At 39.6% G+C, this 27,382-nt stretch overlaps 1 protein-coding gene across 1 annotated transcript; it reads left to right on the forward strand.

Annotated features, from left to right (window-relative positions):
• Positions 1–5,500: 5,500 nt before the first annotated feature.
• On the forward strand, positions 5,501–25,940 carry LOC107751477 (collagen alpha-1(IX) chain). The gene is made up of 28 exons (XM_016567221.1): positions 5,501–5,550; positions 5,921–5,972; positions 6,166–6,278; positions 6,940–7,063; positions 8,001–8,394; positions 9,176–9,253; positions 9,337–9,438; positions 9,518–9,571; positions 15,466–15,519; positions 15,597–15,650; positions 15,744–15,797; positions 15,985–16,038; positions 16,130–16,183; positions 16,282–16,335; positions 16,878–16,931; positions 17,037–17,081; positions 17,170–17,223; positions 17,302–17,355; positions 17,957–18,010; positions 18,155–18,226; positions 18,311–18,346; positions 19,920–19,964; positions 20,058–20,090; positions 20,378–20,524; positions 21,560–21,736; positions 22,631–22,721; positions 25,426–25,503; positions 25,640–25,940. The coding sequence occupies exons 3-28, from the start codon at positions 6,218–6,220 to the stop codon at positions 25,897–25,899; spliced, it is 2,337 nt and encodes a 778-aa protein (XP_016422707.1). The 5' UTR covers positions 5,501–5,550; positions 5,921–5,972; positions 6,166–6,217; the 3' UTR covers positions 25,900–25,940.
• The last annotated feature ends 1,442 nt before the right edge of the window (positions 25,941–27,382 follow it).

The following is a 27,382-nucleotide window of genomic DNA, read 5'->3' on the forward strand; positions in this document are numbered from 1 at the left end:
TAACTCGGGGGAGAAGAATTGTTGAATAAAGTCGTCATTTTTGTTTTCTTTGCACACAAAAAGTATTCTTGTAGCTTCGCAAAACTGAAGTTGAGCCACTGATGTCACATGGACTGTTTTACCGATGCCCTTACTACGTTTCTGGACCTGGGAACATTACAGTTGCATTGCTGTCTATGCAGGGTCTGAGAGCTCTCACATTTCACGAAGGTCATTTCATTTTGAACGAAGGTCTTACGGGTTTGGAACGACATGAGGGTGAGTAATTAATTATATAATTTTCATTTTGGGGTGAACTAACCCTTTAATTCCAGTTTAGAGAGTGTTTCTTTATTTTTTATTGTTACGAAACACATTTTTCTTGAAGCCATTAGATTTATTTTTAACATTACTTGCTGGAGTGTTACAGATTTATGTATAAACCAAGCAACTAAAATTGCGGTTAGGTCACTTTATTGCTTTTATAAAGTCACCAGCTGCAATATGTTAAGACACAGGTTCAATAAATAGAATTAGAAGCGTCAATTCTTCCACCTAGTGATGTTCAATACTTCATTATTCTAAGCATAGGTGGATAAAATCTCTTCTATTATGAACTAAGTTCCCGATTGGCTGGTTTCTACACAATTTCCGAAAGCTGGAGTGCAAGGTACTGCGTTGATATAATAAGCACTTTTGAGGAGGAACTAGTCAGTGGATTTGGTAAAGTTGGCCAGGTTAGTGACAGCAGTGTGACTGCAAACACCTGTAGCTCTAGGCTGGAAGCCGCCCTTCTTAAAAGGGACATTGGATGCTCAATTTCCACAAGCTGGTATGATTCTTTAGGTCATGTCCACAACATATTTTGGTTAAAACTTCTCAATGGTCTTACCTTGTCAAAAACAGGTCCGTTCACAGCGACCCATTTCGGTGTGTGTCTCTTTAAATCATAATGAACTACTGCTCACCCCACCCCTCTCTTATGTTTTTTATTTTATGTATTTGGTGGCGCGTTACCATCAAAAACAAAACTAATCCACTGCGTCCTCAGTGACTCGAGAAAATGACTCATATGTTCACTTTTACATTCAACTACAAAACACCTGCATTGCTTACAAGCGCGGAGAAAATGGCTGAGGGCGGAAATATGCTAATATGGGACAGTCCGTCAGTGGTTGTGGGTGGGGCCTCAGCATTATGATGTCATACTGCTCAAAAAATCAATACGCCTTGATAACTGAGATTGTTTAGGTTTTTGGTGGATTAAAAAAAAGGAGTGAATGGATTTTTATGATTGTACGGTGTTTTTTCCCACACACTACCAAGACATTTATATGCAAACACCATGTAAAAGTGAATTTTGCATCTGATGTCCCCTTTAAGGCACACAGTGGACAGGTAAAGCCAGGCGTTCACTAATCACTCTAAAAATGAGCAAATAATGCATATCTGCAGTATGGACATGTGAGCCAGGGTATTTGATTAAGTACTCTTATGACATACAGCTTTACCATCCAGACAAATCATAAACTTGCTGATGTGGAGCCCCTCTCAATGCATGCTGCTGAGAACCATGCTGAGGGAGAATATGTACCTGGAAAGCTTTCGATTGTTCATTCCCATCATCTGTCACCAACATTACAGCTGCGTTAGCAAATGACAAAAAGGCCAATAATGAATCAACACGTGTCAAGCAAGGCCTGTGTCCCATTTAAAATGATCCATGTTCAAAAGAAGATGCAGTGCTACAAATGGGCCTAACAGGCTGGCTTAATTATGTCACCAATTTCCCAAAAAGCATTAACGGCTGTTTCTCATCTACAGTAAAGATGTTCCCACCACATCCGATGGGTTATGACTTTATGTTGATTACACAAGTCCTAATGGATGAACTGATAGGATCCGTGATGAGAGTAAGGCAATTCAAACGAGGTCAAATCTGTAAAGACTGTCAAGTGCTAAATCCATCACAAATATAAAACAATCAAACAGACACTGACATTGCTCGACAGACTGCGCTCGAAAAGCCAAAACGGTGTGAATTTTGTGAGCAACTTTCTCAAAATGCAGACAGCTTTTGAGAAATGACAACAGTTGAGGAAAAGTATAAGAGAATTAAGATGGCAGTTAAATAGATAAATAAAGCTGAGATTGTAGGCCATCCCCAATGAGTGCTTGTTTTCTCAAAATGTGTATCAGAAATTGCTCGGCGGAGTTGTTTAGTCATGACATTTTGAGTACTCTAGGTAAACTCTACACAATACGTTCACTCCTGTAATTCTAAGGTACTAATAGCTACCTTTTAAGGGTAGATAAGGTACAGAGGTGTCTCTTAGAAATGTACAAAAAGGTATATACACTCTAAAAAATGCTGGGTTAAATATAACCCAGCACTGGGTTAAAAAGGGTTGTTTTGTATTGGGTTGTTTTGACCCAGCGGTTGGGTTCAAAACAACCCAACCACTGGGTCAAAACAACCCAATAGCTGGGTTTGTCCCTTTTTAACCTAGCGCTGGGTTATATTTAACCCAGCATTTTTTAGAGTGTATAGGGGGACGGGGATATGTTTGGGTCACTGCAGAGTTGAGTAAGTGATCACCTTTATATAACAAAACATTGCCCCCATCCATTGGGCACGAGGGTTCTTAAGAATTTTTAATTATTTGAAAAATATGTTATGGCCACACTTCATGTAGTTTTTTTAAAATTTGTTACTAGTTTGTATATGTCATTTTCAAGATTTGATTTAAAAAATAAATCCAAAAATTAAAACAAGGGGATATGTTTGGGTCACTGCAGAGTTGAGTAAGTGATCACCTTTATATAACAAAACATTGCCCCCATCCATTGGGCACGAGGGTTCTTAAGAATTTTTAATTATTTGAAAAATATGTTATGGCCTTCAGAGTGACCACACTTCATGTAGTTTTTTTTAAATTTGTTACTAGTTTGTATATGTCATTTTCAAGATTTGATTTAAAAAATAAATCCAAAAATTAAAACAACACTGTTTATTGGTTACATAGTTGTCAGGAGTTTCTGTTGCTGTTATAAATACTGCTCTAATATAATATATATTTTTATTTATAATCATTCCCACTAAGGCCTGGTTAATAGTTTAGAAGCAGGTCAGTTTGTGGCCTACAGAATGTTTGCGGAGCTCTGCTAGTGCCTATCCGTGACATACTACATCTGTCTCCTAGTGCGCTATCTAGACAGTGATCCACTGTCTGCTGTAGACTTAACAGAGATAGTTTGCCTTTCCTTGCTTTTAGTGCCTATCCTATCTGAAAGTTCAGCACGCAGTTTGGGGAGCATTTAGTGCTCAAATTAGGGGGGGGGTCTACTACAATCTGTTTAAAAATCTAGTTGTCATTTCTGGGGCAGCAGCCATAGAATATCCACAAATCTGCATGAAGCATTTATGATACAGGTGCCTAAACATCACTGCCCACCTGAAATGAGCATAAACACACCAACATGGCTAAAAATGTCCCCCCAAACGGCAGCATGTGACTGCAGAATGATTGTGTGAGGAATGTGGAGGTCAGTGTTTGCATAGGATAATGTGCGCTCCTCTTATTGACCAGTAGAGGGCAGCACGGAGCAGTTTAAGTCATTCCTGGCCAGTACATCATCATCCGTGCAGTAGGGCTACTTGATGAAGATTGAACTCTGTCTCTATCACTCTCACTTTTCTTTTTTTTTTTGTGGAAACTGATCTGTCAGCTTAATTCCAAATCCAGATTCCATATAAATATCCAAAAGTTTCCATTAGGGTTTTCTTTCCTTTTTTTCCCCCTAGTGCATATCACTAGAGAATAAATCCTGACTTAGACTTAAATTAATTCATTGCAGTTTCTTTCTTTTTTCTTTTTCATTTAGACTGTCAAACGCCATCAAAGTTTTGTAGCTTAAGTAAATCCATAAACTCTGTCAGACTATTGTAAATAATGAAAACCTTGGCCTCGGTTGCGTTTACTCTTTTAAAATTCAGTTGGGAATATTACACAGTGAAATCGACCTTGAAATTCCCCTTTTTTGAGCGGCCCATTTGCTTTTATTTTTAGCATATGACCTGTTGGAAGAGTTTGGCTTGTCCGAGTCTAGAGGGGTGAGAAGGGTCAATGGGTCTGAGCCTGACGCGGTGGCGTACCGTGTTAACCCGTCCCTCCTCCTCAAGAAGAGCACGAGGTATTTATATCGTCCTTCTGACATAATACTTTTCCACTCTTTCTGCTTTTCCACTCAGCGTAATCATGCTTGCCTCCAAACAATATCTCTCATTTCCTGCTCCTGCTTCCCAGAATCTTCCACTACTATAATCTGGGGTTTGATTAGAATTTTATCAGATATATGCTCACACGTTACATTGCATGCATACACAGAGCTGTCTGTTCCTAAACAGCACATTCATTGTCCTGAAATGTTGGCATTATATTCTCACATCTTTCTCAAGCATCGGCAGCTGTTCCTGCGTGTCAGCTGTGGTTATGGCATGTGCTGGGTCTTTCCTTTTGTGCGTGTGGGCCAACAATGCTGTCCGCAACAACCTCCCACTAACATCCCCTACTTGACCAAATACTCATGAGAAGTACATGACTGTAAAACAACCACCAAATGTCGATGCAAAATGCGATCAACAACATCAAAAGTGAAAACGAGAGAGCTGTAGAACCACAATGAACACTGATCTTGAAAACATTAACTACTAATTTCAACAAACTGGTTCTCTGTAAAAACAAACAGGAGCAGAAAGTTACTAGTTTGTATATGTCATTTTCAAGATTTGATTTAAAAAATAAATCCAAAAATTAAAACAACACTGTTTATTGGTTACATAGTTGTCAGGAGTTTCTGTTGCTGTTATAAATACTGCTCTAATATAATATATATTTTTATTTATAATCATTCCCACTAAGGCCTGGTTAATAGTTTAGAAGCAGGTCAGTTTGTGGCCTACAGAATGTTTGCGGAGCTCTGCTAGTGCCTATCCGTGACATACTACATCTGTCTCCTAGTGCGCTATCTAGACAGTGATCCACTGTCTGCTGTAGACTTAACAGAGATAGTTTGCCTTTCCTTGCTTTTAGTGCCTATCCTATCTGAAAGTTCAGCACGCAGTTTGGGGAGCATTTAGTGCTCAAATTAGGGGGGGGGTCTACTACAATCTGTTTAAAAATCTAGTTGTCATTTCTGGGGCAGCAGCCATAGAATATCCACAAATCTGCATGAAGCATTTATGATACAGGTGCCTAAACATCACTGCCCACCTGAAATGAGCATAAACACACCAACATGGCTAAAAATGTCCCCCCAAACGGCAGCATGTGACTGCAGAATGATTGTGTGAGGAATGTGGAGGTCAGTGTTTGCATAGGATAATGTGCTGAAGGGATGAAGGCCTGTTGGGTCCGAGGGTGGAGTGGAGCTCATGCATCAGGTTTTCTTCTAAGCAGGTTTAGGGTGAAGTCAACGTTGGGACCAGAGATGCTTCTTTAAAATTGTCTTTATGATCACTGCGGGAACAGCCAAGGAACAATCTGCAGTGAACTTACTTCAGGAGAACATGTAAGTAAATGACATATGATTATAGAAGATATAAAAGCAACTGCTGTTTAGTTCAATTAAAATGTGAACTCCTGAAGATGGCACATCGCACTCTGTGTTAAACCATTATTATCCAGCATTTGTTATGTATGTAAACTTTTCATGGTTTATATTGGAAAGTTGAACTCAAATGCACTGTACTGTTTATTGAATCAGTGCACATATTAGTGTTTTTTTAATACTGATTGTCCTAGGTTTTCAAGCTCCTCCTGAACTATTCAATATAAGAGAGTGCTTACAAAGAATAATTGTGTGTGTTTTATCATAAATGCATCTGATTACGTACAAAAGAGAGTTTTGCAAAACATGTTTGTGAATTGCATCTTGCCAGTGTTATCTCACAGCAGTAATCTCCTCATTTCAAATGCATTTGGAACTGAAATGTAAGTTTATATCACATTTATATTAATAGCAGAATTTTTCTAGTGCTAAATAATGTTTTCCATTTTGTGAAATTTGTATTTTCAGTGAGCATTCATCATTTTGTATTCCAATTATACAGGGTCTACATGTCAGTGCTATAAAGTGTTCACAGTTGTTTCTACCATTATATTTGCAATCTTTCTCCCTTTGCAGGCACATTTAAATTCCAACCATCTTCATTTCAAAAGCTCCAGCTTTGAACAAAATGCTGGTTATCACAGTCCTGCTGGCTGTCTTTGGCCTTGTCAGATGTCAGGAATTAGCAAGTAAGAATCAGACTGCAAAATTCAGCATCATGTTATGATATGTGTTTCAACGTAAACGAAATTGACCTCAAATTTGAAGAGAATCTCATATTATTCTGAAAGCAACTACTGACAGCAAGGTATCAGGTGAGCTACAGTGAAACGGCTATGAAAGAGTATGTTTGCTCCTCTTATTGACCAGTAGAGGGCAGCACGGAGCAGTTTAAGTCATTCCTGGCCAGTACATCATCATCCGTGCAGTAGGGCTACTTGATGAAGATTGAACTCTGTCTCTATCACTCTCACTTTTCTTTTTTTTTTTGTGGAAACTGATCTGTCAGCTTAATTCCAAATCCAGATTCCATATAAATATCCAAAAGTTTCCATTAGGGTTTTCTTTCCTTTTTTTCCCCCTAGTGCATATCACTAGAGAATAAATCCTGACTTAGACTTAAATTAATTCATTGCAGTTTCTTTCTTTTTTCTTTTTCATTTAGACTGTCAAACGCCATCAAAGTTTTGTAGCTTAAGTAAATCCATAAACTCTGTCAGACTATTGTAAATAATGAAAACCTTGGCCTCGGTTGCGTTTACTCTTTTAAAATTCAGTTGGGAATATTACACAGTGAAATCGACCTTGAAATTCCCCTTTTTTGAGCGGCCCATTTGCTTTTATTTTTAGCATATGACCTGTTGGAAGAGTTTGGCTTGTCCGAGTCTAGAGGGGTGAGAAGGGTCAATGGGTCTGAACCTGACGCGGTGGCGTACCGTGTTAACCCGTCCCTCCTCCTCAAGAAGAGCACGAGGTATTTATATCGTCCTTCTGACATAATACTTTTCCACTCTTTCTGCTTTTCCACTGAGCGTAATCATGCTCGCCTCCAAACAATATCTCTCATTTCCTGCTCCTGCTTCCCAGAATCTTCCACTACTATAATCTGGGGTTTGATTAGAATTTTATCAGATATATGCTCACACGTTACATTGCATGCATACACAGAGCTGTCTGTTCCTAAACAGCACATTCATTGTCCTGAAATGTTGGCATTATATTCTCACATCTTTCTCGAGCATCGGCAGCTGTTCCTGCGTGTCAGCTGTGGTTATGGCATGTGCTGGGTCTTTCCTTTTGTGCGTGTGGGCCAACAATGCTGTCCGCAACAACCTCCCACTAACATCCCCTACTTGACCAAATACTCATGAGAAGTACATGACTGTAAAACAGCCACCAAATGTGGATGCTGAATGTGATCAGCAACATCAAAAGAGAAAACGAGAGAGCTGTGGAACCACACTGTGCGTAAATGAACATTGTTCTTGGAAACATTAAGTGCTAATTTCAACAAACTGGTTCTCTTTAAAAACAAACAGGAGCAGAAAACTGAATTGGAAACAATTGGAGACCATTTGGTTTAGATTAATGCAAAACTTCACAAAAGGTCATTGCAAACGACCACTGTTAAACAGAACATGTACCAAAAGTTATCAAGCTATTAGCATGTTTTTAAATATGGTAACATTCAGTAGCATATATCAAAGTACCATGGTGTTCCCATCACTGTATCCAGGGCTACAGCTTAAATTCAACATTCAACGTTCGTTTTTTTCACTAAATCTACTATTATTGTCATGATATGAGTTAGTTCCAGCGGTTGATTTTTCTTTGGCTTTGTATGCACTGAAATATTCATTTCTCCTCTCCCTGTGAACTGCACATATGCTCTCGCCCATCTCTCCATCCAGCGACATCTACCCGGAGGGTCTACCGTCAGACTACTCTGTCATCGCCACCTTCAAAGTGCCCAAGGACACTGCTAAAACATCCTGGAATCTGTGGCAAGTCAGCGATCCTGAAGGCCGGGACCAGGTGGGCCTTCGTTTTCAGGGCGACACTAAAACCCTGGACTTCTTCTACACCAGCCCGCAAGGCACGCAGATGCTGCGGACCTTCCAGAGGGTGGAAAAACTCTTTGACGGCGAGTGGCACAAGCTGGCATTGAGTGTAAAAGGAGAGCAGGTGAAGCTGCTGGTGGACTGTGAGGAGGTCAGCGTGGAGCCTCTGGATGAGCCACGGCCCGTGATCCGCCAAGGTTTTACCTCCATCGTCAAGAGGGCTGTAGGTGACCGCTCGGTTTCGGTGAGTACCAGCGAGAGGAAAATGGAAGATCTTAGAGTTGCCATTATTGACGACCTGCTTCTTCATTAAATCAAGTCTAGCAAATGATACAATTTTATTAGGTAAACTTAAGTTCAAGTATATTTTCCATGTACACCTGGTGTTACAACTATATACTAGTAGTATACTTGTAAGTGTACTATTTCAAAGCTTTTGAGACTAAATGTGTGGTTTATAAACATAGACATTTAAGTATAACAGTAGTAGACTTTGAGCACACAACTAGTGTACAGTGGGTACGGAAAGTATTCAGACCCCCTTAAATTTTTCACTCTTTGTTATATTGCAGCCATTTGCTAAAATCATTTAAGTTAATTTTTTTTCCTCATTAATGTACACACAGCACCCCATATTGACAGAAAAACACAGAATTGTTGACATTTTTGCAGATTTATTAAAAAAGAAAAACAGAAATATCACATGGTCCTAAGTATTCAGACACTTTGCTCAGTATTTAGTAGAAGCACACTTTTGATCTTTCATAAGGTATGCTGTACTTACAGTTTATTCACACTGTGGAATTTATGAGTTTTTCTTTGAGTTTTCTCTATGGTAGTGCAAAGCCAAGTCAACATAAGCCAAGCATACTTAAGTAGATACTTATAATAAAATGATACTCTCTTGTTTTTAGTGTAAAAGAAGTATACTAATAGCACACGCGAAAAATCTTACATTTTTGTAAATGTATCCTAAGTAAAAGAACATTGATAAGCTATACGTTAAAACCTCTGTGCTTGTGCAGGTGGATCTGCAAAAGATGGAGGTCTTCTGCGATGCGGATCAGGCATACTCTGAAGGCTGCTGTGAGCTCTCCAGTGTGGTGAGTCAGCTGCCCCGTGTGTGGGCTCTTGCCCTCTTCTGCATGAGCTTTCAGCCTGTTCTCATCAGCTCGTTCCTCAACAGTGCGGAGGATATGCTGAGATTGGCTTAACTGCTGGAAGAGGAAGAGCCACCTGTAAATGCGTACACGGACAGCCGGGTGTCCAGGGACGCCCAGGACCCAAGGTGGCCAAAACCTCGCTTCTCTCTTCTTAAACAATGAACTCTGCTATGCAATCTCTACAAGTGTGTCCTTCTTCCGTAGGGTCACAGAGGCCTGCCAGGGAATACGGGAGACCCAGGCAGAGTGGGAAACTGGGTAAGAGTTCTGTCTGAAATCTCTCACCGTAGTGTGGGACTCTGCTGTGTTTGAGTTGGACAAACAACAAGCAGTAGTCGCTGGTCATTTGGGTTTAATGAGAGGGCATTAATGGACAAACATGCACTGTCAGGAATGAAAGCAAGCAGAGAGGATTGAAAGAAGAGATGGAATTAACCTGGAATAGATCCTGCCTGGGAAGTGAAGTTGTGGAAAATGGCAGTAGGAGCATTACTAAAGTACAGCATGATGGAAACAAGAGTCAGGACTAGCTTTGAGAAAATGGTCAACACTGTGGCTTGTCTCATTCGGCAGAGCATCCTGTGCTAGATTTTTATTTACTGACAGCAGCAGAAATTACTGTCAGCGATAGGCTGTTGCTGTTGTACGCTAGCTAAAGCCCATCATAAGTGCTATGTATGTACTTGAGTGATAGGTATGTGGTATTTGAAACAATTAAGAATGTATAAAAACACTTGTGTGCACAGCGGTATTAAATCAAATTGACATTTGCAGGCACTCTTGAAAGGACAAACCAAGGAGGTCTATAATACCTGCTGAAAGCTATGTTAGCATAGGCATTCGTCTCAATGGTACTTCTTTGTAGAGTATGGTACTTCTTTGAAGTATTCAATTTGAAACCTACCATCTTCGCTCATGGAACAATGAAGGTTTTCAGCCACTAATATGAGCTGTAAATTCCATGTAATTAATCACATTAACGTGACATCATGACAATGCCCATGAACCATTTCATGCTTTTAAGAACCCTCCAAAAAAAGAGTTAGGCATGGGAAAGCATCTACTATATTATTATTTATTATATAATATAATCAGACTACATTTAATGGCTGATGATAGAGAAAATGCTTTTTAAGACCTGATGAAGGTTACCAGTGGCATGCTAACCCGCCAAACCGTAACACCTTGGAATAAACACAGAGGTTTCTTGTCACTTATCTTTCTAAATTTCTTGCATGAACTGGAAAGCTTCAACCATCTCTAGTTTTCTGGGAAGGTTTCTAAGCGCTTCTTGGCTTTCAGGTTCAGACAGGCAACAAACAAGCATTTTTTTGGCATACATTGTATGGCTCAAATCCCTTTAGCTGTTTTTAGCCTGAACCGCACAAAACCCCAGTTTTACAAATCCGATCCACACCGCATCCATGTGGTTTGAAATCTGATTAAAATCAGGCTTTTGGAAATCCTTAATGTCTTAATGGTTAGATCAGATTTTTTTTTTCCTGTCATTTGAGAAGCTAAGTGACTGTAACGTCACACAAAGTAAAGCCTACAACTTTCTGATTTCACACATTTGCACTCACATGCATTCATTATGCATGAGTGGTGAATGTGTGAGCAGTTTTGCACAGTACATGAATGAATGTGTTATTCAGTAATGCCTTTGCCATTTATGAGGTCTGATACATCTCATGAGTTCAGCAACATGGTGAGATGGACATAAACAGAGGAAAAAAATATCAATGTTGACAACAATGTCTCAACAATGATACAACAATGTTAACGCCAGGTTCACACATACTCCCGTTTGCAGTACATATGCGGTGTGCTTTCACACAACAGTGCATAACTGATCCACAGCTGTAGGCCTATACCACAAACACAACATATATTCATTCATTTTATTTCAATTCAAAAGTTTACTGAAAATGATTTGTCAGCATTTCGATTCTCTTTGTACACAGTAAAGTCTTTCATAAGTGTCATGTTTAAAAGCACATCAAACAATGCATTATTCAATTCATTAGGCTTGCTCAAGCAAGTAGCAAAACATTTAAACATAGGCTATATGTTAAAATCACAAACGTTATAGACGAAAACAGCCGACTCTCACCTTTTCTTTTGTATTTAAATCTTTATACAAGAAATCCTGCAGGTCATAAAGAACTTCACGTTTTTCCACGAAGAGACTAATGCAATTCATTATGTCACATTGTTTATCTAAGTGTGAGGTAAGGGGTAGGTTTCCTTGCTTTACCATGGATAAAAAGCCATGTTTTTGCTGTGAAACACAGTAGACTTTAAATTATATGCATCTATGGTGAAATTACTACATTTTCGTGTCAATGCATGTGTATAATGCAAACAATGTGCTGTCGCTTTAATCCAGCACGGTACAGCACAGCTGCTGCTGCAGACGCACCGCTGCTGGAACGCACTGCCGGACCGCACCTGCGTGCAGTGTGAACGCTCTAATCCATTAACATGTGCACGGAAAAAAACGCAGCATACACACTGCAAACGGCGTATGTTATATGCATCTATGGTGAAATTACTACATTTTCGTGTCAATGCATGTGTATAATGCAAACAATGTGCTGTCGCTTTAATCCAGCACGGTACAGCACAGCTGCTGCTGCAGACGCACCGCTGCTGGAACGCACTGCCGGACCGCACCTGCGTGCAGTGTGAACGCTCTAATCCATTAACATGTGCACGGAAAAAAACGCAGCATACACACTGCAAACGGCGTATGTGTGCATCAGACATAAGGGCTTCATCTTTCTTAATTTATTGTAAGCACATTGTGGGCCAAATGCCAACTGTACCAACACAAAACTTTTCAAACACCATTGCTCAATTGGTTAACTCACCTGAACTATAAAAAACACAGGAAGGAAGGCTAATTTCAATTTAGATAGATATTTGATTAAGGCAGGCTCTATTCTCAACACTCCTCTCTTCTGGCCTGTAATGGTAGTTCTTGATAGGTTTACACATTACCATCATAAAACTAATTCTCTATGGGAAAAATAATAGTATTTTTACTTCCGGAACCCTACTATTGCACTCTGTCAGAAAAGTTCTGAGACACCATGCGTAACGTGACTAAATTATTTAAAATGCTTCCAGAATCGTTATATTTACCGTACACCCATTTGCTTTTGAGTTGCAGTGGTATAAATAAATAAACGGAAAAATCAATTGTGGCGTCAGCCTCCTAGTCTCTGAGACAAACTCAAAGGGAGTAAAGCCATTAGAGTCTAAACAGGCCCTGCAAATATACAGGACAATGTCTGCCGATCAGCTTAATTAAAGGACATGGCATAGCGCATCAGGATCCAATTACTAGTATACATTTGGGCTATGTAAGCACAGTTCATGTTCGTGAGCGACCTTGGGCGGTAAACTTGATTCTTTCCACACCGGAGTTATGGCTAATTTACCTCTTTGATCTGAGTCCAGTTCTCTGTGGTGTGCTGGAATAATATCTTTAAAAGTCAGCCCCGGCAGCATGCAGCGGAGCTCTTTTTCAAGTATTAACATTGAAGATGCTTCTGTAAATCGGTCATAGAATCTATCCTGTCTTTCCAAAAACACACATGCTCTATCCGTCTTTTCTTCCTACAATCTCCCACCCAGATACACGCCCACACTTTTGATAATCCGGTACAGTCAGGCCGCTGCAAGAGTGGATCTGTTTAATGGAATATGCAGCAGAGGGGGCAACATTGTGTTTACTGCCTTGCTGCTGGGGGCTACTGAGTGCAGTTCCCCCGCAAACACACTGTACATCTGCTGCCGTGTGTGGTCTCTTCTGTGCCAGGAGGAGTTTGAAAAAGTCTTCACTGTGTTTTGTGAACCCCTGTTCCCAGAGGTTACTCCACTAATTTCACAGTGTGGCTGTAGCACAGAACTTAATGTACTGAGGGAGCTGCTTGCTTATTGTGTTAAGTGACTCAGCATTTGATAATGGCCAGTCATTTCATGACATGAGCAAAGCAACTTCAATTTGAGAAAGTTGAGCAGAGTTCAACATTAAGCAAAAGAGCAGTGACAGAATGTGGGGACCAATGGGAAGTGTGTGAACAAGACTCCTAGAAGCGTAAGCAGAGCAGAGGCAGTGCGCACCCAGGGACACCATAACGGGGGGGAAGGTTAAGATGATTCCAAGGGCCCAGCGAGGGAGAGGGGACCCGGGACGTGTATTTTACTGAGGGGGAACGCGATCGCGGGGGCGGGCCCGAGTCAATGATGTTCAGGGGGCCTGGAAACCATAGCGGCGCCCCTGTGCGCACCCATTGTGCAACAGGTACAGGTAGTCCTCCAATTTTCATCAGCCTGTCAAGTGCATTTGTTTATAATCGCAATAATGTTCTAATGCAATGGTGTTGCATGTAACCATATAAGATAACATGAAATATGCGCTGCTTGCGCTTACATATGAAGAGTTTGGTTCCAAAATGCAATAAACGCCATTTTTTTAAAAACTGAGTTCCCGCCAAAATCAGTATTGTATCTGGTCAGTTTTGAAAAGTCAATTTTTAATTTTACGCTAAATGCGATATCCGCCATGTTATTCTGTCATGTTTTCTCGCTATCTTTCCAAACCGCGACAAACGGCAGTCTCCCTTCTCTGCAGAATGCGATATATCCGCTCAACCAATCACAGCGCACCATTCCACGCATTATAAACAGTAACTGACAAGCTACGCAATATCACGTTCATAAATGCAGATGAATCGCCTTCGATTATGAACGCGATATTGCTTAGCTTGTCAGTGATCAATGGCTTTGTGTATTAAATGCTGCTCCATCTGAAAGCACGTAATGGAGATTTAATACTGATCACAGAACCGGTTTTACTGACGAAATGCGCATGACAATCGCATGCGATTTATCGTGCAGCCCTAAAAAAATGAATAATTTTGATGGCATTGATGAACCTGTGGTGGGGAAGAAACGTAAGCTATTAATAAAATTAGTATTGACCAAGTTCAGAGGCTGTCATATGTGGATCAACTTACTTTGTTGTGTGTTTTCAACAGTTTCAATATGTAAAAATAACTTTTATATTGATTCAGTGGATTTATTGCATTTTGGGAAAAAATAATACGTTTTTATAATAAATCTTTGAAAATCTAAATCTGGATTTGAATTTTTAATGTTATTATAACCTAAAGATGCTATGTGAAAGTTTGAAACAGAAAATAGTGGTTTTCATCTTGCCACTTTCTGGGTAAAGAAAACACATTTTGGATTTATAGCTTTATCCCTATTTATAGATATATCCCTTGCTGTCTATGCAGGGTCAGAAAGCTCTAAGATTTCATCAAAAATATCTTAATTTGTCTTCCAACGATGAACCGAGGTCTTACGGGTTTGGAACGACATGAGGTCAAGGTCAAGGTCAAATTTATTATCCCCGAAGGGCAATTTGTTTCACAGCCAACAGTAAACCATATGCAAAAAACAAACAAGCACCACAACACAGAGACACAAACAATGAGGAGGAGTAATTAATGACAGAATTTAAATTTTTTTGGCTGAACTACCCATTTAAATTAATTCCAGAGAATTCCACATGAATTTCCCCCCCATGATCAGTGCAAAAAACAGGGCACTAGATAATGGCTTACAAATGAAGGAAAGGAAGATTCATTACACGATCAGGCCAAATTTCACAATTGACCTCTGTGATGCAAGAACAACTGTTCTGAAGCATTAAATCATGTTGTTAAACCATTGTTGCAATATATATTTAAAAAAAAAAAGTAAATTAGTAAGAAAAACTGTGCACAGGGCTTATGAAGTTTAGATTTCCACTGCTTGCCCTTTAAATGTAGTTTTTTTTTTTTTTTCATTATAACCCTGGAAGCTACTGGCAGCTGTTCAGTTGTGTGACTAAGGATCCTGTTTGGTCAAGTGCATTTTTATACCAACATGGAGGGAACCATTTCCAGCCGTTCTGTAGCTCCAGGCTGTCATATAGTGGAATACATGCTGCCTTTTCCCAGCACCGTAAACCAAGTTCTTTACGTCTTTGGCCAACATTATTTGCCAATTAAAGTCTACATCTGTTGTCGTTGTTACATATTATTTACAATTACAAGCAATCTTGCAAGCATTCATCTCAGACCTTCTTGTTGCAGGGGATACGTGGGAACACTGGAGATTATGGACATATAGGAGAACCTGGGCCTAAGGTGAGTGGCTTCATTGTACAGTCCCTTGGTTGGCATTGTTGTACAGATCCACTCAACGGTTAACTCGCGTTCCACAGGGTGAAGAAGGCATCAAGGGAGAAAAGGGCACGAGAGCACCTCGTGGCCGGGAGGTAATACATCATCCAAGTGCAGAGCCCCATTTTGATGGCCTTGTAGCTTTGCATCCAAAGGTTTGCAATAACAAATCTTCTTCTCTCACACAGGGTGACAGAGGACCCAAAGGCCTGAAAGGGCTAAAAGGAGCTTCGGGTCATAAGGTAAAAACAGCATTAGTGTAGTCTACTAAATCACCTTTGGACACAAGCTGGTTGTAGCTTGTTGCAATAATTTTGGCAGTAACCACATTTTAAAAGTAATACACAAAGAAGTATCATAGCTTGAGCACATCAAGGTAACCAATGCATTACACATTATATAAGTTTTATGTTGTGCGTCTTATTAAAGGGAGTGCATGGGTCACCTGGAGAGAGGGGTGAGACTGGACAGCAGGGGGAAGTTGTAAGTTCTGTTGGAAAACACTTTGCTTCGATAAAATATATGTGAGATGGATTGTGTTATTGGGAATATGAATGACTCATTCGCTCCCCAGGGTGCAGCAGGAGAACGGGGATACGAGGGGATTGTGGGCTATCAGGGAGTGAAGGTATGTTTTCTCCCTCACTCTGGTTTGTTATTGTCTCTAAAACATTTGTTGCTGTGTTTAGTTGGAAATCTCACAATTCCCATTCCTTCCTGGAACAGGGAAATGAAGGCTTAACCGGAGCTGAAGGATCTCGAGGACCACGGGGTTGGCAGGTAAAAAAAACAAACAGGCTGGGGACATTCAGCAATGTGCTGCACGAAATTTAATACCAATGGAGTGATCTTAAATTTAAAATCGGACACCTCCTTGGATCATTTATGCATGTGCACGTTTCTGTATTCATGGAGGTCAACGTGAAAGGTTTAGGGACTCTGTGGGTGAATCTCATAAAAAAATGTTTGGGTTGTATTTTATCCTAAAATCAAAAGAAAAAAAAAAAAAAAAGGAATAAATAAAGACTAGTATTGGGATTGTTATTATTATTTTTTTAAAACATTACAGGCTGGTAAAAGGAACAAACAGCTTCAGGGAAACACCACAAGTCTGAAATTCCTCATCTTTTGGGGTTTGAAGAGGAATGAAACTGTCTGCAGGGACACAATTTGAACATCGACAAAATCGTTTACAAATGCCAGCATTTTTGCCATATACAATCTGTTGACACCACAAGCAGCAAAGCTGGCCTTTTTTTAAATCATACAAATGTCATGGGAATTTGACTGCATGTTTATATTCTTTCTCTGCTCTGTGACAGGGGATTGTGGGAGATCCCGGTGAACGAGGAACACCTGGAGAAAAGGGAAAGCCAGTAGGTATTCTAATTGTCCCAAAATCATGCTGCTTTAAACAATCAGATGGATGATGGAAACATATTGATGGCACATACAGTAGATGTCGTTTTTACTCTTCACAGGGTATTCAAGGCCCAAAAGGAAAAGTTGGTGGAATAGGGGAAAAGGTTGGTTACTTGTCAAGCAGTCATGATGACAAATACTTTGTTGACCAATGAGTTGAAAGTCTAGTGTTGATTCTTTTGAATATTTCAGGGTATAGTTGGAGATCCAGGTTTGCTAGGGCGAGATGGAGACCCTGGAATTGAGGTACCGATTGCCCTTTCAGCTGAACTTTGTTTCATGCCCACTAGCTTGCTTTTAATCTCATGGTATTACCACATGCAGGCTTATCAAGGACCACAGGGAGCTGAGGGAAGACGTGGACAAGTTGGTGAAAGGGTAACCTAACTCTTATTGACTTGTATTCTTCCTCTGAAACACACAGTTGTATTTTTACACTGCTATTTAGCTACTAAATGTATAGCACCACAGCAAAATTGTTTTAGTTAGCAACACAGAACTCAAACCATAATGAAACCATTCTCTCCAGTGAATCACTCACCGAATCAGTTAGAACAGTTCTTCACTTACTGTATTGGAATTTAGTTTGTTTATTGTTCATATATACATTTATATTAAATACATTGAAAATTCTAAAAGAATCATTAAGGAACCAGAATCGTCTAGATCAGTGGTTCCCAACCCTGGTCCTGGAGGCACCCCAACACTGCACATTTTGCATGTCTCCTTTCTCTGACACACCAATTTCAGGTCTTGGAGTCTCTACTAATGAGCTGATGACCCGAATCAGGTGTGTTTGATTAAGGAGGCATGCAAAACGTGCAGTGTTGGGGTGCCTCCAGGACCAGGGTTGGGAACCACTGCTCTAGATGAAAAAACTACTGCTTAAGTCCTTTATGACTCCTATCTCTACAGAAGCATCTGTCTGATTGGGTGTAGTTGTGTGTGCTTATGCAACATGCTTGAATATTTTACACAGGGCGAAAAAGGCGAACAAGGGCCTCCGGGGGAAATGGGCCCTCCTGGATTAACAGTAAGTGCTCGTGTGAAGAAATGACCACTGCACTGAGCTATATGTGACTTTTGTGAATACCACCTTAATATTTTACCTCGGACTTTTATGACATAAAAATACACCCTGCCTTCTGGTAGATTTATAAAGTGCTATAATCTCCAGGGGCCGCAAGGTTACAAGGGCTCTGCTGCAAAGCCAGGAAGACCAGGATTTATTGGGCCCCCTGGAAGAACGGTGAGCTATATTCCAATTATTCTAAAGCTTTTGAAATAAAAGTTCATACCCTCCAAAATGCTAAAACATGCCATGTCTTCATAGGGGCACATGGGAATACCCGGCAGACCAGGCCCCAAGGTAATGATCTCCACTAAATTAGGAATCCCAAATTGAACACAATTTTGTCTCATTAAAAGGGCATTTTGAATCTTTCAAGAGGCTGCAAACAGACATAAAATGGCTAGACATGGCTGGGGACAAGGTGTGATGTAAATCATCTCCTATAAATCCTTGTCTTGTAAATCTAACATATTTCTACATCAGCTCATCAAAGTTCTGTCATGCAGAAAACTTTATAGAGGGGTCACTGCAGATGTATAAGATCGTGTGTCAGTATTGGCTTAGTGTAGCCAGATATCCCAGGATCCACAGTCTAAAATAAATTGGGGGGGGGGAAATGAGGCCCACATTTTCTTTTTCAGAGTCCTTTTGGCATCTATACATATTGAATCACTGCTATGAGCATTTACAGTGACCAGCAAACCATCTGATGTGATGGACAACCATTTAAACACTTGTGAAATGTATACTAATACAATGTGTCATCAGATTTGTTTAAGCTTTGACAAATTGCTGGAATATCATCTTGAGAAGAGGGAACTCACCCATTCACAAAAAAAAGTGAATGGAGAAAAGCCAGAACGTCTTTCCAGACGTTCAGACGTCATCTGAAAGCACAGAACATGTTTTCACACTGGAGTCATGTCTGAGCAGCACAGCTCTTCACTGGATAGCACAGCAGTTTCTGGCCGCGTGTACAGTGACTTGGCTCTGAGTGCAGTCACACTACAAAGTGTGTTAGACTGAAACTCTGTTCTCATTCCAGCATCAGCCCTCCGCTGATATCTAAACTTCTGAGAAGATCTTCACACTTCATTTAAACGTGTCACTGCAGACAAGACTTTTCATCTACATATTTGAAAATAATCTAATATTCACAGGGACTGTGATGGTGTCAGATGGTGAAGGATTATATGGTGTTAAAAGAAACACATCTTTTCCCTCTGTGGTCATCTGTTATCTAAACATCGTTTCAGCATCACATGGATTTCGCCATAAGCACTGGTGACTCTTAACCGCTGTAAAGCCACATTTACCAGAACATACTTTGCGGAATTTGAACGCCTAGCCATCAAGATAACAGCCTGATGTTGTATTAACATGTTATGTAATGTAATATACATGGTTAAAAAATGGAAAGCATACAAAAGTTAGAAAATGGAAAGTATCGGTTTTGTTCCTGCCACTATTCATTTTAGCAAAAGAAATGGGACCCTCGGTCTAGAATTCAAATGTGCACCCATCCAGAAAGAATTATAAAAAACATAGTCATTGGTAGCAGGAACATTGTAGCAAACACTTGGAACATCATGTTCGTCGTGTAGAGCGTCTGTAGTGCAGTTGAGAACCAGAGTACACAAAATTAGATCTTGGGCTAATGTGTCAAATTCCAGGGCAATTTTCCGATTAGGACACATTACAGCAAATGGTTTTCCTCTGAGTTTTACAGCTCTCTTTTCACACAAACACAAAGTGATGAAAAGCATCACCATCATTTCAGGGTTTCCTCTCGCAACACCTCGACAACTAATTTTGAACTACAAATCACATTTATTGGATCAATTGCAAATGTTGCTTTTGTATCTTCCAGGGTGACACTGGCATTCCTGGGGTCCAGGGAGGCAAAGAGGAGAAGGTAGTTGTTGACTCAAATGCATTTCATTTCCTGTTGACACACTTCCATTATCATATGGTTCTAGTTTCTCACAACGCCACATTGTTTCCACAGGGTGCAAAGGGAGTCAAAGGACCTAAAGGCAGGGTAAGACCGTCTCAGAGATTGTTCACATTTCTGTTTAATTAACACCATGGAGACGACTTCTAAGCATTAGCAGCGATGGGTCTGGTCTGTCCACAACAGCAGCAGAAATCTAGTTGGATTACATTTACAAAGCTGGTTTTGGACCGATTGCCACATCAGCGTATTGTTTGAGTTCCATGTCGTATTTCTTTCCAGACGTTCTGTCGAGATATCGTTCTGAAACATGTACACAGTATAAAAGGGAACTTGCTTGTTTATGGGTGTGTTTGTATTTGTTTGTTTTCCAGGCAGGAGACGCCGGTGTGCCAGGGCAACAGGGAAGTAGAGGAAAGCGAGGCCCTGCTGGAGATCCGGGTAGAAAAGGCCGTGTAGGCTCCAAGGGAGTGAGAGGAGACGGTGGTCTAGTGGGCTTTCAGGGCCCACCAGGCCCACCAGTAAGTCTGAAAATCCAACTCACAACACATAACTAACCTTCTTCCTGTTGCTTGCTTTGGTTGGAGGAGGAAGAGACTGACCTTTTGAATTAGAGAAATCATAAGACTTGACATGCAAGATATAGAAAAGAAAGTCTCGTCGCTTTCTGTTCAAAGAGCCAGGCACCTTATTGCTTAAAGATACTGCCTCGTCTTATTGCTCTACAATATGTAAGGGCTGAACAGCCTGGAGTGAAAAGATATCTTTTTAAGCCTGATTAAAAATGCAACCTTTGGTGATATATAGTATTGGTGATTTTAGATATGTTACTAAAACATAAGCGGGGCTGGGTATCGCCACCACATTGTGATACGTCCCATTACAAAACACGGCAATGCATTACAATATCATAATTGGTTGAAACTGATTGAAACTGAATGATCATAGTATACAATTCTCTGACCAAACATATTATTATGTATCGACACACAGCAATTTCTTTATCTTAACATATAAAGTAGAAGCTGTGTTTCCATTCCCATTACCTAGCCTGGATGTATTGCCAAAATGGCTTCCACCCGCCTGAGGGACTTTACGTTATGGTCCATAAGCAACTTAGGGTGCGCATAAGTAAAGAAATGTTCACCAAGAAAGGTGAAATTCAACCTTCCCTCCTTACCTAAGCCTAAATTAATGTCTGTTTACAGGTTTGTTAAGTGTTTTAGTTTGCATTTCACCAGCCGACTAACAAGCATCACCTTCAGACAAAGCCTTCAAAGATTCTGGGAGATTCAGCCCTTGTGGCACTTGGCGTAGTATGCATGAAATATGTGGTAACCATTTTGGTGTCAAGATCGCTAGTAAACGCTTTCTCATTAGTGCGGCTTTCTCTGCAGCTCAGGGCAAGGTTTTCATTTAGTGTGGCTGTAAATCCATAATGAGGCTGGTGAAATATTGTTGGCCGTATTTGTTTCTCCTTCATTACACAGCCACCCACGGGCGAGAAGTGCTCTGATCTGAGCTCCATGTTTCAGTGGTAATGATCTCTTTCTTAGGGCCCCACTCTTCCTGCTCAACATGTTATCGAGGTCTGCAAGAGGGTGGTGCTGGAGCAGATGTCCACATTCGCCAACTCCGTGAAAAGGACTTGTGCGGCCGTGTGCCCGCTCTATGGAGACGTGCCAATGGGCGCTCCAGGTCCCCCAGGACCAAAAGGACCACTTGGACCTCCAGTAAGTTACCCACCTCCGAGAAGAATCACCTCACAACAACCCTGGATCAGTCTTAATTTTGCTAGACCTTGGAAACAAAAGGCATTTAGACGTGGTTTGTTTTAGACATCACAGTTAGCACATGTTAAACCTATCTTTGCCATAGTAAACTAAGGAAGAACATGGTCCATACATCAACTTTCTTCTAGGTCAAGTCTGATATGTACATAGTGAGAAGGCCTCTGGAGAGCGTGCAGCAGTATTTGGCAGTATAGGTTGGAATTAAAACATTCAGAATTTCCAAGTCCCCGTAAAGACAAATAGGATGTCACAGACGAAGCACTTGCTCTGTGTTGAATGGTTTTTGGAGAGAATCCCACCTTCACTGGAGTGGAAAGCCTTTCCATATTTCTCAAGCAGATCTTTTTTTCAGACTTCTCGAACATTTTCACTCAAGAGGCACAAAGGTGGATAAAAGTTCACAGAGCCTCAAATTCAAACATGTTAAACGTAAAAGGTTGTAAAATTGAGGGTTGTGAAAAAAAACTGCACACGACGTAAAGAGGCTTTTTGAGGATCAGCAAGCATAGCAAAAAAATAAGTAAAAATTTACAGACACTTTGACTCTAAGATTTTAAAGGGTTCGTTCATCGCCATAATTTACACACTCTCACGTAATTTCAAACCAGTATGACTTTCTTCCTTGGAATGCATAAGATGTTTTGCAGAATGTCTAAGCTACTATTTTCCATACAACAAAAGTACACATTTGTCAGTAGCTGTTGAGCAAAAGTTTCACCAAATCTGCTCCAGGGGGACTGTATCTGTTGCTTTGGGGAAAAAAGTGTCTGCTAAATGACTGATTGCTAAAAATAACTAAATTTGCAACTATTTCTGCAAACACCATTATAATAGGGTGATCCTGGCATTGATGGTCTTAAAGGAGAAATCGGGCAGCAAGGATTCTACGGAGAAGCCGGTGACCACGGAAGACAGGGCTCACCAGGTAAACCATTTTCACACTGTAGTCCAAACAGTAGCTTATTGGACATGTACCAATACAAGGGTGGTCCACCATGTTGGTGCCTTCACATCAAATAAATGCAGTTGCACTGATATAGATAGCGTAATAAGTCACAAATAAAGAATGTGCCAAGATATAGAGAAGCAATAATGCTATAAAGGGTTATCTGTCTGTATTGCTCTTGGCTGTGTTCATGCACAGTGAACTAGCATAACAAATACTTCTCAGCTGGAAAACTGAGCAGCCCATATGACGGATTCATCTTCTCAAGGAACTGTTGTCTTTTGGAATGGGATGTGTCATGAAATAAATACGAATCAGCGCATGTGTCCTTAAGCAATGTTAGTCTGCAAGCGTCAACAGAAGAAAAGTAATAGCTTTATTAAACATGAGCAGATGTGCGACTCCTCTGCCAAACTGCATTAATGAGGCAAATGAGTATACAGGTGCAACTGAGGAATAGATCAAACAAAGTGTTTAAAGAAAACTTACCAATGATATTACCTTGCTGTGACAGAATCAAATAATATAAAAGTTAAAAATGTTAGCAATACAGACAAATGGTTTGTGCTTGCTTGCAGGTGGGGTTATGGACCTGTGTAGTAAAGATACTTTGAAACTGTTGCTTCCCAAACTATAAGCTACACACTGTATTTAACTACTTAAAATAGTTAAATGCAGTCAAGCTGCCTACAGTTAAGAAACATACATTTATATACACACTGCATGTTATTAATAAACATGTTATTAATGTTTTTAAATAAGAAGAGATAAAGATTGCATGTTTTTAGTACTGTCATGAATAAGACATAGCACATGGCACATGTTTAAATATAGTCCACAAGATGAAATAATAGCTGAATTAAAAAGAAAGAAAGAAAGAAAACCCCATTCAAAACTTGACATACTGTACACATGATTTTTCCCTAGTTTGTACTAAACAGTTAAACTGCCCATTGTTGTTCAGAAAAATCCTCCAGGTCCTGCACATTATTTGGTTTTCTAGCATCTTCTGCATATTTGAACCCTTTCCAGAGTGACTGGAACATTTTTTCACAATGAGGACAAATGAGGGACTTATATAAAACTGTAAATATTCTCTGATGCCCAAGAAGGTGGCAACGTAATACATTCAGAGTTAGGGGCTTCTTTTCAGTGTTTTTTATTTATGTAGTACTGCCCTTCAGAAGCTACTTAAGATATTTACATGTTTCCAAGACAATTTGTAACAATGTTTGAAACTTTTAACAATAAATAATAATAATAATAATAATAATTATTATTATTATTAATAATAGTAAAAAAAATAAAAATTTGCCTTACGGTCTTAGAAACTGAGGTAGGCGTTAAACCAGGGGTGTTATAATAATAATAATTATTATTAGTAGTAAAAATAATAATATTTTTTTCCTTACGGTCTGAGAAACTGGGGTAGGCGTTAAACCAGGGGTGTCCAAACCTGTTCCTGGAGGGCCACTGTCCTGCAGAATTTAGCTCCAGCCGTAATTAAACACATCTAAGCAGTGGATCAAACTCACTATAAACTGGTAGGCAAGAGTGTTGGAGCTGGTTGGAACTAAACTCTACCAGACTCTGGCCCTCCAGAACACCACTGGCTTAAACTGCCAAACACACACAAGGTTATGTAAAACAAAACAAAAAACACACACAAAGTTGTCAGATCCAATAGCCTTGTAATCAGCATTTTTACATAAAACACAGCTAAACTTTAGGCAACCCGAGTTTAAGTCCTGGCTCCTGGACCTTTCCCGATCCCATCCCCCTCTCTCTCCCACTTTGATTCCTGTCACTCTAATTTATCTCATCTCAATAAAGGCAAAGGCCATCTACTCTGCCAAGACCAAATACATTATTTGCCATAACATTGCCATATCCATTACCATGCCAATCTCTATGAGAGTTGTCATGACAGAGACTGAGAAAATAAACGCAGTGGATGAATTTTTACCACAATAGGGTGGTTGTGTACACATACTGCAGACACACAATTATGGCATTGCCCAAAAACTATTAAAAAATCTTCAAACTACCTTTTATCAATAAAAAATGCAAAATGGTTCTGTGCAGCTGAACTGAATTATAAATGTAGCACTAGTTGTTTACTAAATTATCACCTCTTCAATTAGCATGTGCTAATCAGCAGTACCTCACTGCTTGTTATGTCAAAAGCTTGGTAGAGGTTTTGCTGTTACAAATGACAAGCCATTACATTGCATTGTTATTTAGTCTGGCAATGATGTCACATATATCAGTTCCCAGACAAGCTAATGAAAAAGAAGAATATTTACAAGTCACTTTATACAGGAATGACCTCAGCACACTCATTGTTAATCAGTATAAAGAACGCTTCCACCAACTAGTGAGGGGGCATTCGTGAACGATTCATTCATTACGAATCACATGACAAATGAACAAAAGACATCAAGTAATCATTTATGTTCCTCATAAAGTATCTTTGGCTGCATCGGGAGTTCCTGATTCTTGATGATTGGAATTCTACTGTTGAAAATATAATATGTAATGCCACTCGACAAATGACTTGTTCATTCTGATGGTTGAGATCACACAAGACAGTCAGTAAAATGATCCGATCTTCCATCACTACCACCAACATCTATTTGCATTTGAAATGGTTTTTCATTTTAGTGAAATGTGTTTGCCACAGGTGACAGGGGAGAACCAGGAGACAAGGGAGCTAAAGGCTATGGCCTTCCTGGCCACATTGGAGAGCAGGGACCAAAGGGTAATGTAACAATAAAAAAAAATTAGCCTCTCCTATCACAGAAACATCACCTGAGGTCAAATGAGATTCTCACTGTCATGTTGGTTAGACTATGCAGCATTTTATTTATTCTTTATTTTTCACATATCATAACCAGGTCAGCGTGGGCGTCCTGGCCAGGCATTTGATGGGCAAACAGGTCGGATGGGCGAGAGAGGCCATGTGGGCCAGCCTGGTTTGAGGGGTCATCCTGGACTACGTGGAGTTCCTGGGGTCTGTCTGACATCTGGGTGTGCCTTACTCAATGCTACTTCTAATGCACAACCACGACAAGCACCTCAGCAGGCACCTCAACGGGCACCTCAACAAACACCCCAACGCTCACCTCAACGGGCAACTCAGAGAGGACGCCAGTGAAAGCACCTCGAAGGTCAGACAGTGTCGTGTGTATAGTATTATGGCGGAAGGATTAGAAACTGAAATTGTGACATGAATGATAATGTAAATATAAAACTGAAATGTGTCCATCAAAAGACTGAAAAACTGATTTAACATTGCAAAATGCTGACTTGTAACAAACTGCAATGACAAATTTTAATTAAGGTAATTTAAACATACAAATAGAGTTTGCATATATTATAATAGGAACAAATGTATATGTAGTTTCAAAAATGATCTGCACATTGCTCATTTTTATTTTCATTAAATGCTGTTTATAATAAAAATGAAAAATTCATATCGAAGCACAATTCTCTCTCTCTATCTTGACTTGTGATTGTTGTGTAACAGGTTATGTGCATTTGGGTGATTTGTTTATGGGAGATTTAGAGCTTTTTCTTACTCCAGAATATGTTCCTTAACTGGATTTGAAATACTTCAACATTAAAGGGGTCATGAATTGAGAAATTTGCCATGACTCTGGAAAAAAAAAAAAAACATTTTATAATATATTAAAATAGAAATTGTAATAGTATTTCACAACATTACTGTTTTACTTTTTTCATCAAATAAATACAGCCTTGCTGAGCATAAGAGACTAAATAATTATTCCAAACTTTTGACCGATATTGTATTAACCTTATTGTATTAATTAGCTATCACTACAAATGAACAACCAAATGTATCTAGGCTTATCTAACATTTAAATGTTAGAATGAATGAATTCACAGAAATTTTGTGTGTGTGTGTGTGTGTGTGTGTGTTTTTAATGAGGTTTAGAAATTAAATAAGCACCCTCCCCAACCTTCATACATCCATAATGTCTTTTTACAGCAAAAGCATTTCAATCACACCACAAAACGTGTGTTACACAGACTATTTATTGATGCACAGAGACCAGAGTATGAGTGACGCAGAGTAGAAGCCAGGCATTTTTTTTCTGTTAAAGTCAGAGCGTCTGTGTTTTTTCTTGCTCCGAAGATCACTCTGGTACTGTTCCATCACGTGCAAAACACATGTTAACAGGCTAATGTTTGTTTCAATAAAGTACAAGACTTTTCTTCAAGTAGTGCTTATATATATTATACAGTGGGGAAAATAATTATTTGATCCCCTGCTGATTTTGTAAGTTTGACCCCGTACAAAAAAATTAAGGTTCTATAATTTTTATGGTAGGTTTATTTTAATGGATAGAGACAGAATATCAACAAAAAATCCAGAAAAGACACATTATATAAAGGTTATTGTACGGTGTTTTTTTTTTCTGGATTTTTTGCTTGATATTCTCTCTATCCGTTAAAATAAACCTACCATAAAAATGATAGACCCTTCATTTCTTTGTAAGTGGGCAAACTTACAAAATCAGTAGGGGATCAAATAATTATTTTCCCCACTGTATATTTTTTCCATTCAATATATCTTGTGCCCAGACTTTCATTGTATTTAAATAAATAAATAACTA

This window comes from Sinocyclocheilus rhinocerous, unplaced genomic scaffold (assembly GCF_001515625.1).
Source record: "Sinocyclocheilus rhinocerous isolate Xijiao unplaced genomic scaffold, SAMN03320098_v1.1 scaffold552, whole genome shotgun sequence".
NCBI classification, from domain to species: Eukaryota; Metazoa; Chordata; class Actinopteri; order Cypriniformes; family Cyprinidae; genus Sinocyclocheilus; species Sinocyclocheilus rhinocerous.

What these genes read in the sequence shown, in the direction of transcription:
- LOC107751477 (XM_016567221.1), top strand. Translation starts at nt 6,218, where the DNA reads ATGCTGGTTATCACAGTCCTGCTGGCTGTCTTTGGCCTTGTCAGATGT. An exon ending in TAGGAGAACCTGGGCCTAAG is followed by an intron (nt 15,520 to 15,596) that starts GTGAGTGGCTTC and finishes CGCGTTCCACAG; the next exon opens with GGTGAAGAAGGCATCAAGGG. An exon ending in GAGGACCACGGGGTTGGCAG is followed by an intron (nt 16,336 to 16,877) that starts GTAAAAAAAACA and finishes GCTCTGTGACAG; the next exon opens with GGGATTGTGGGAGATCCCGG.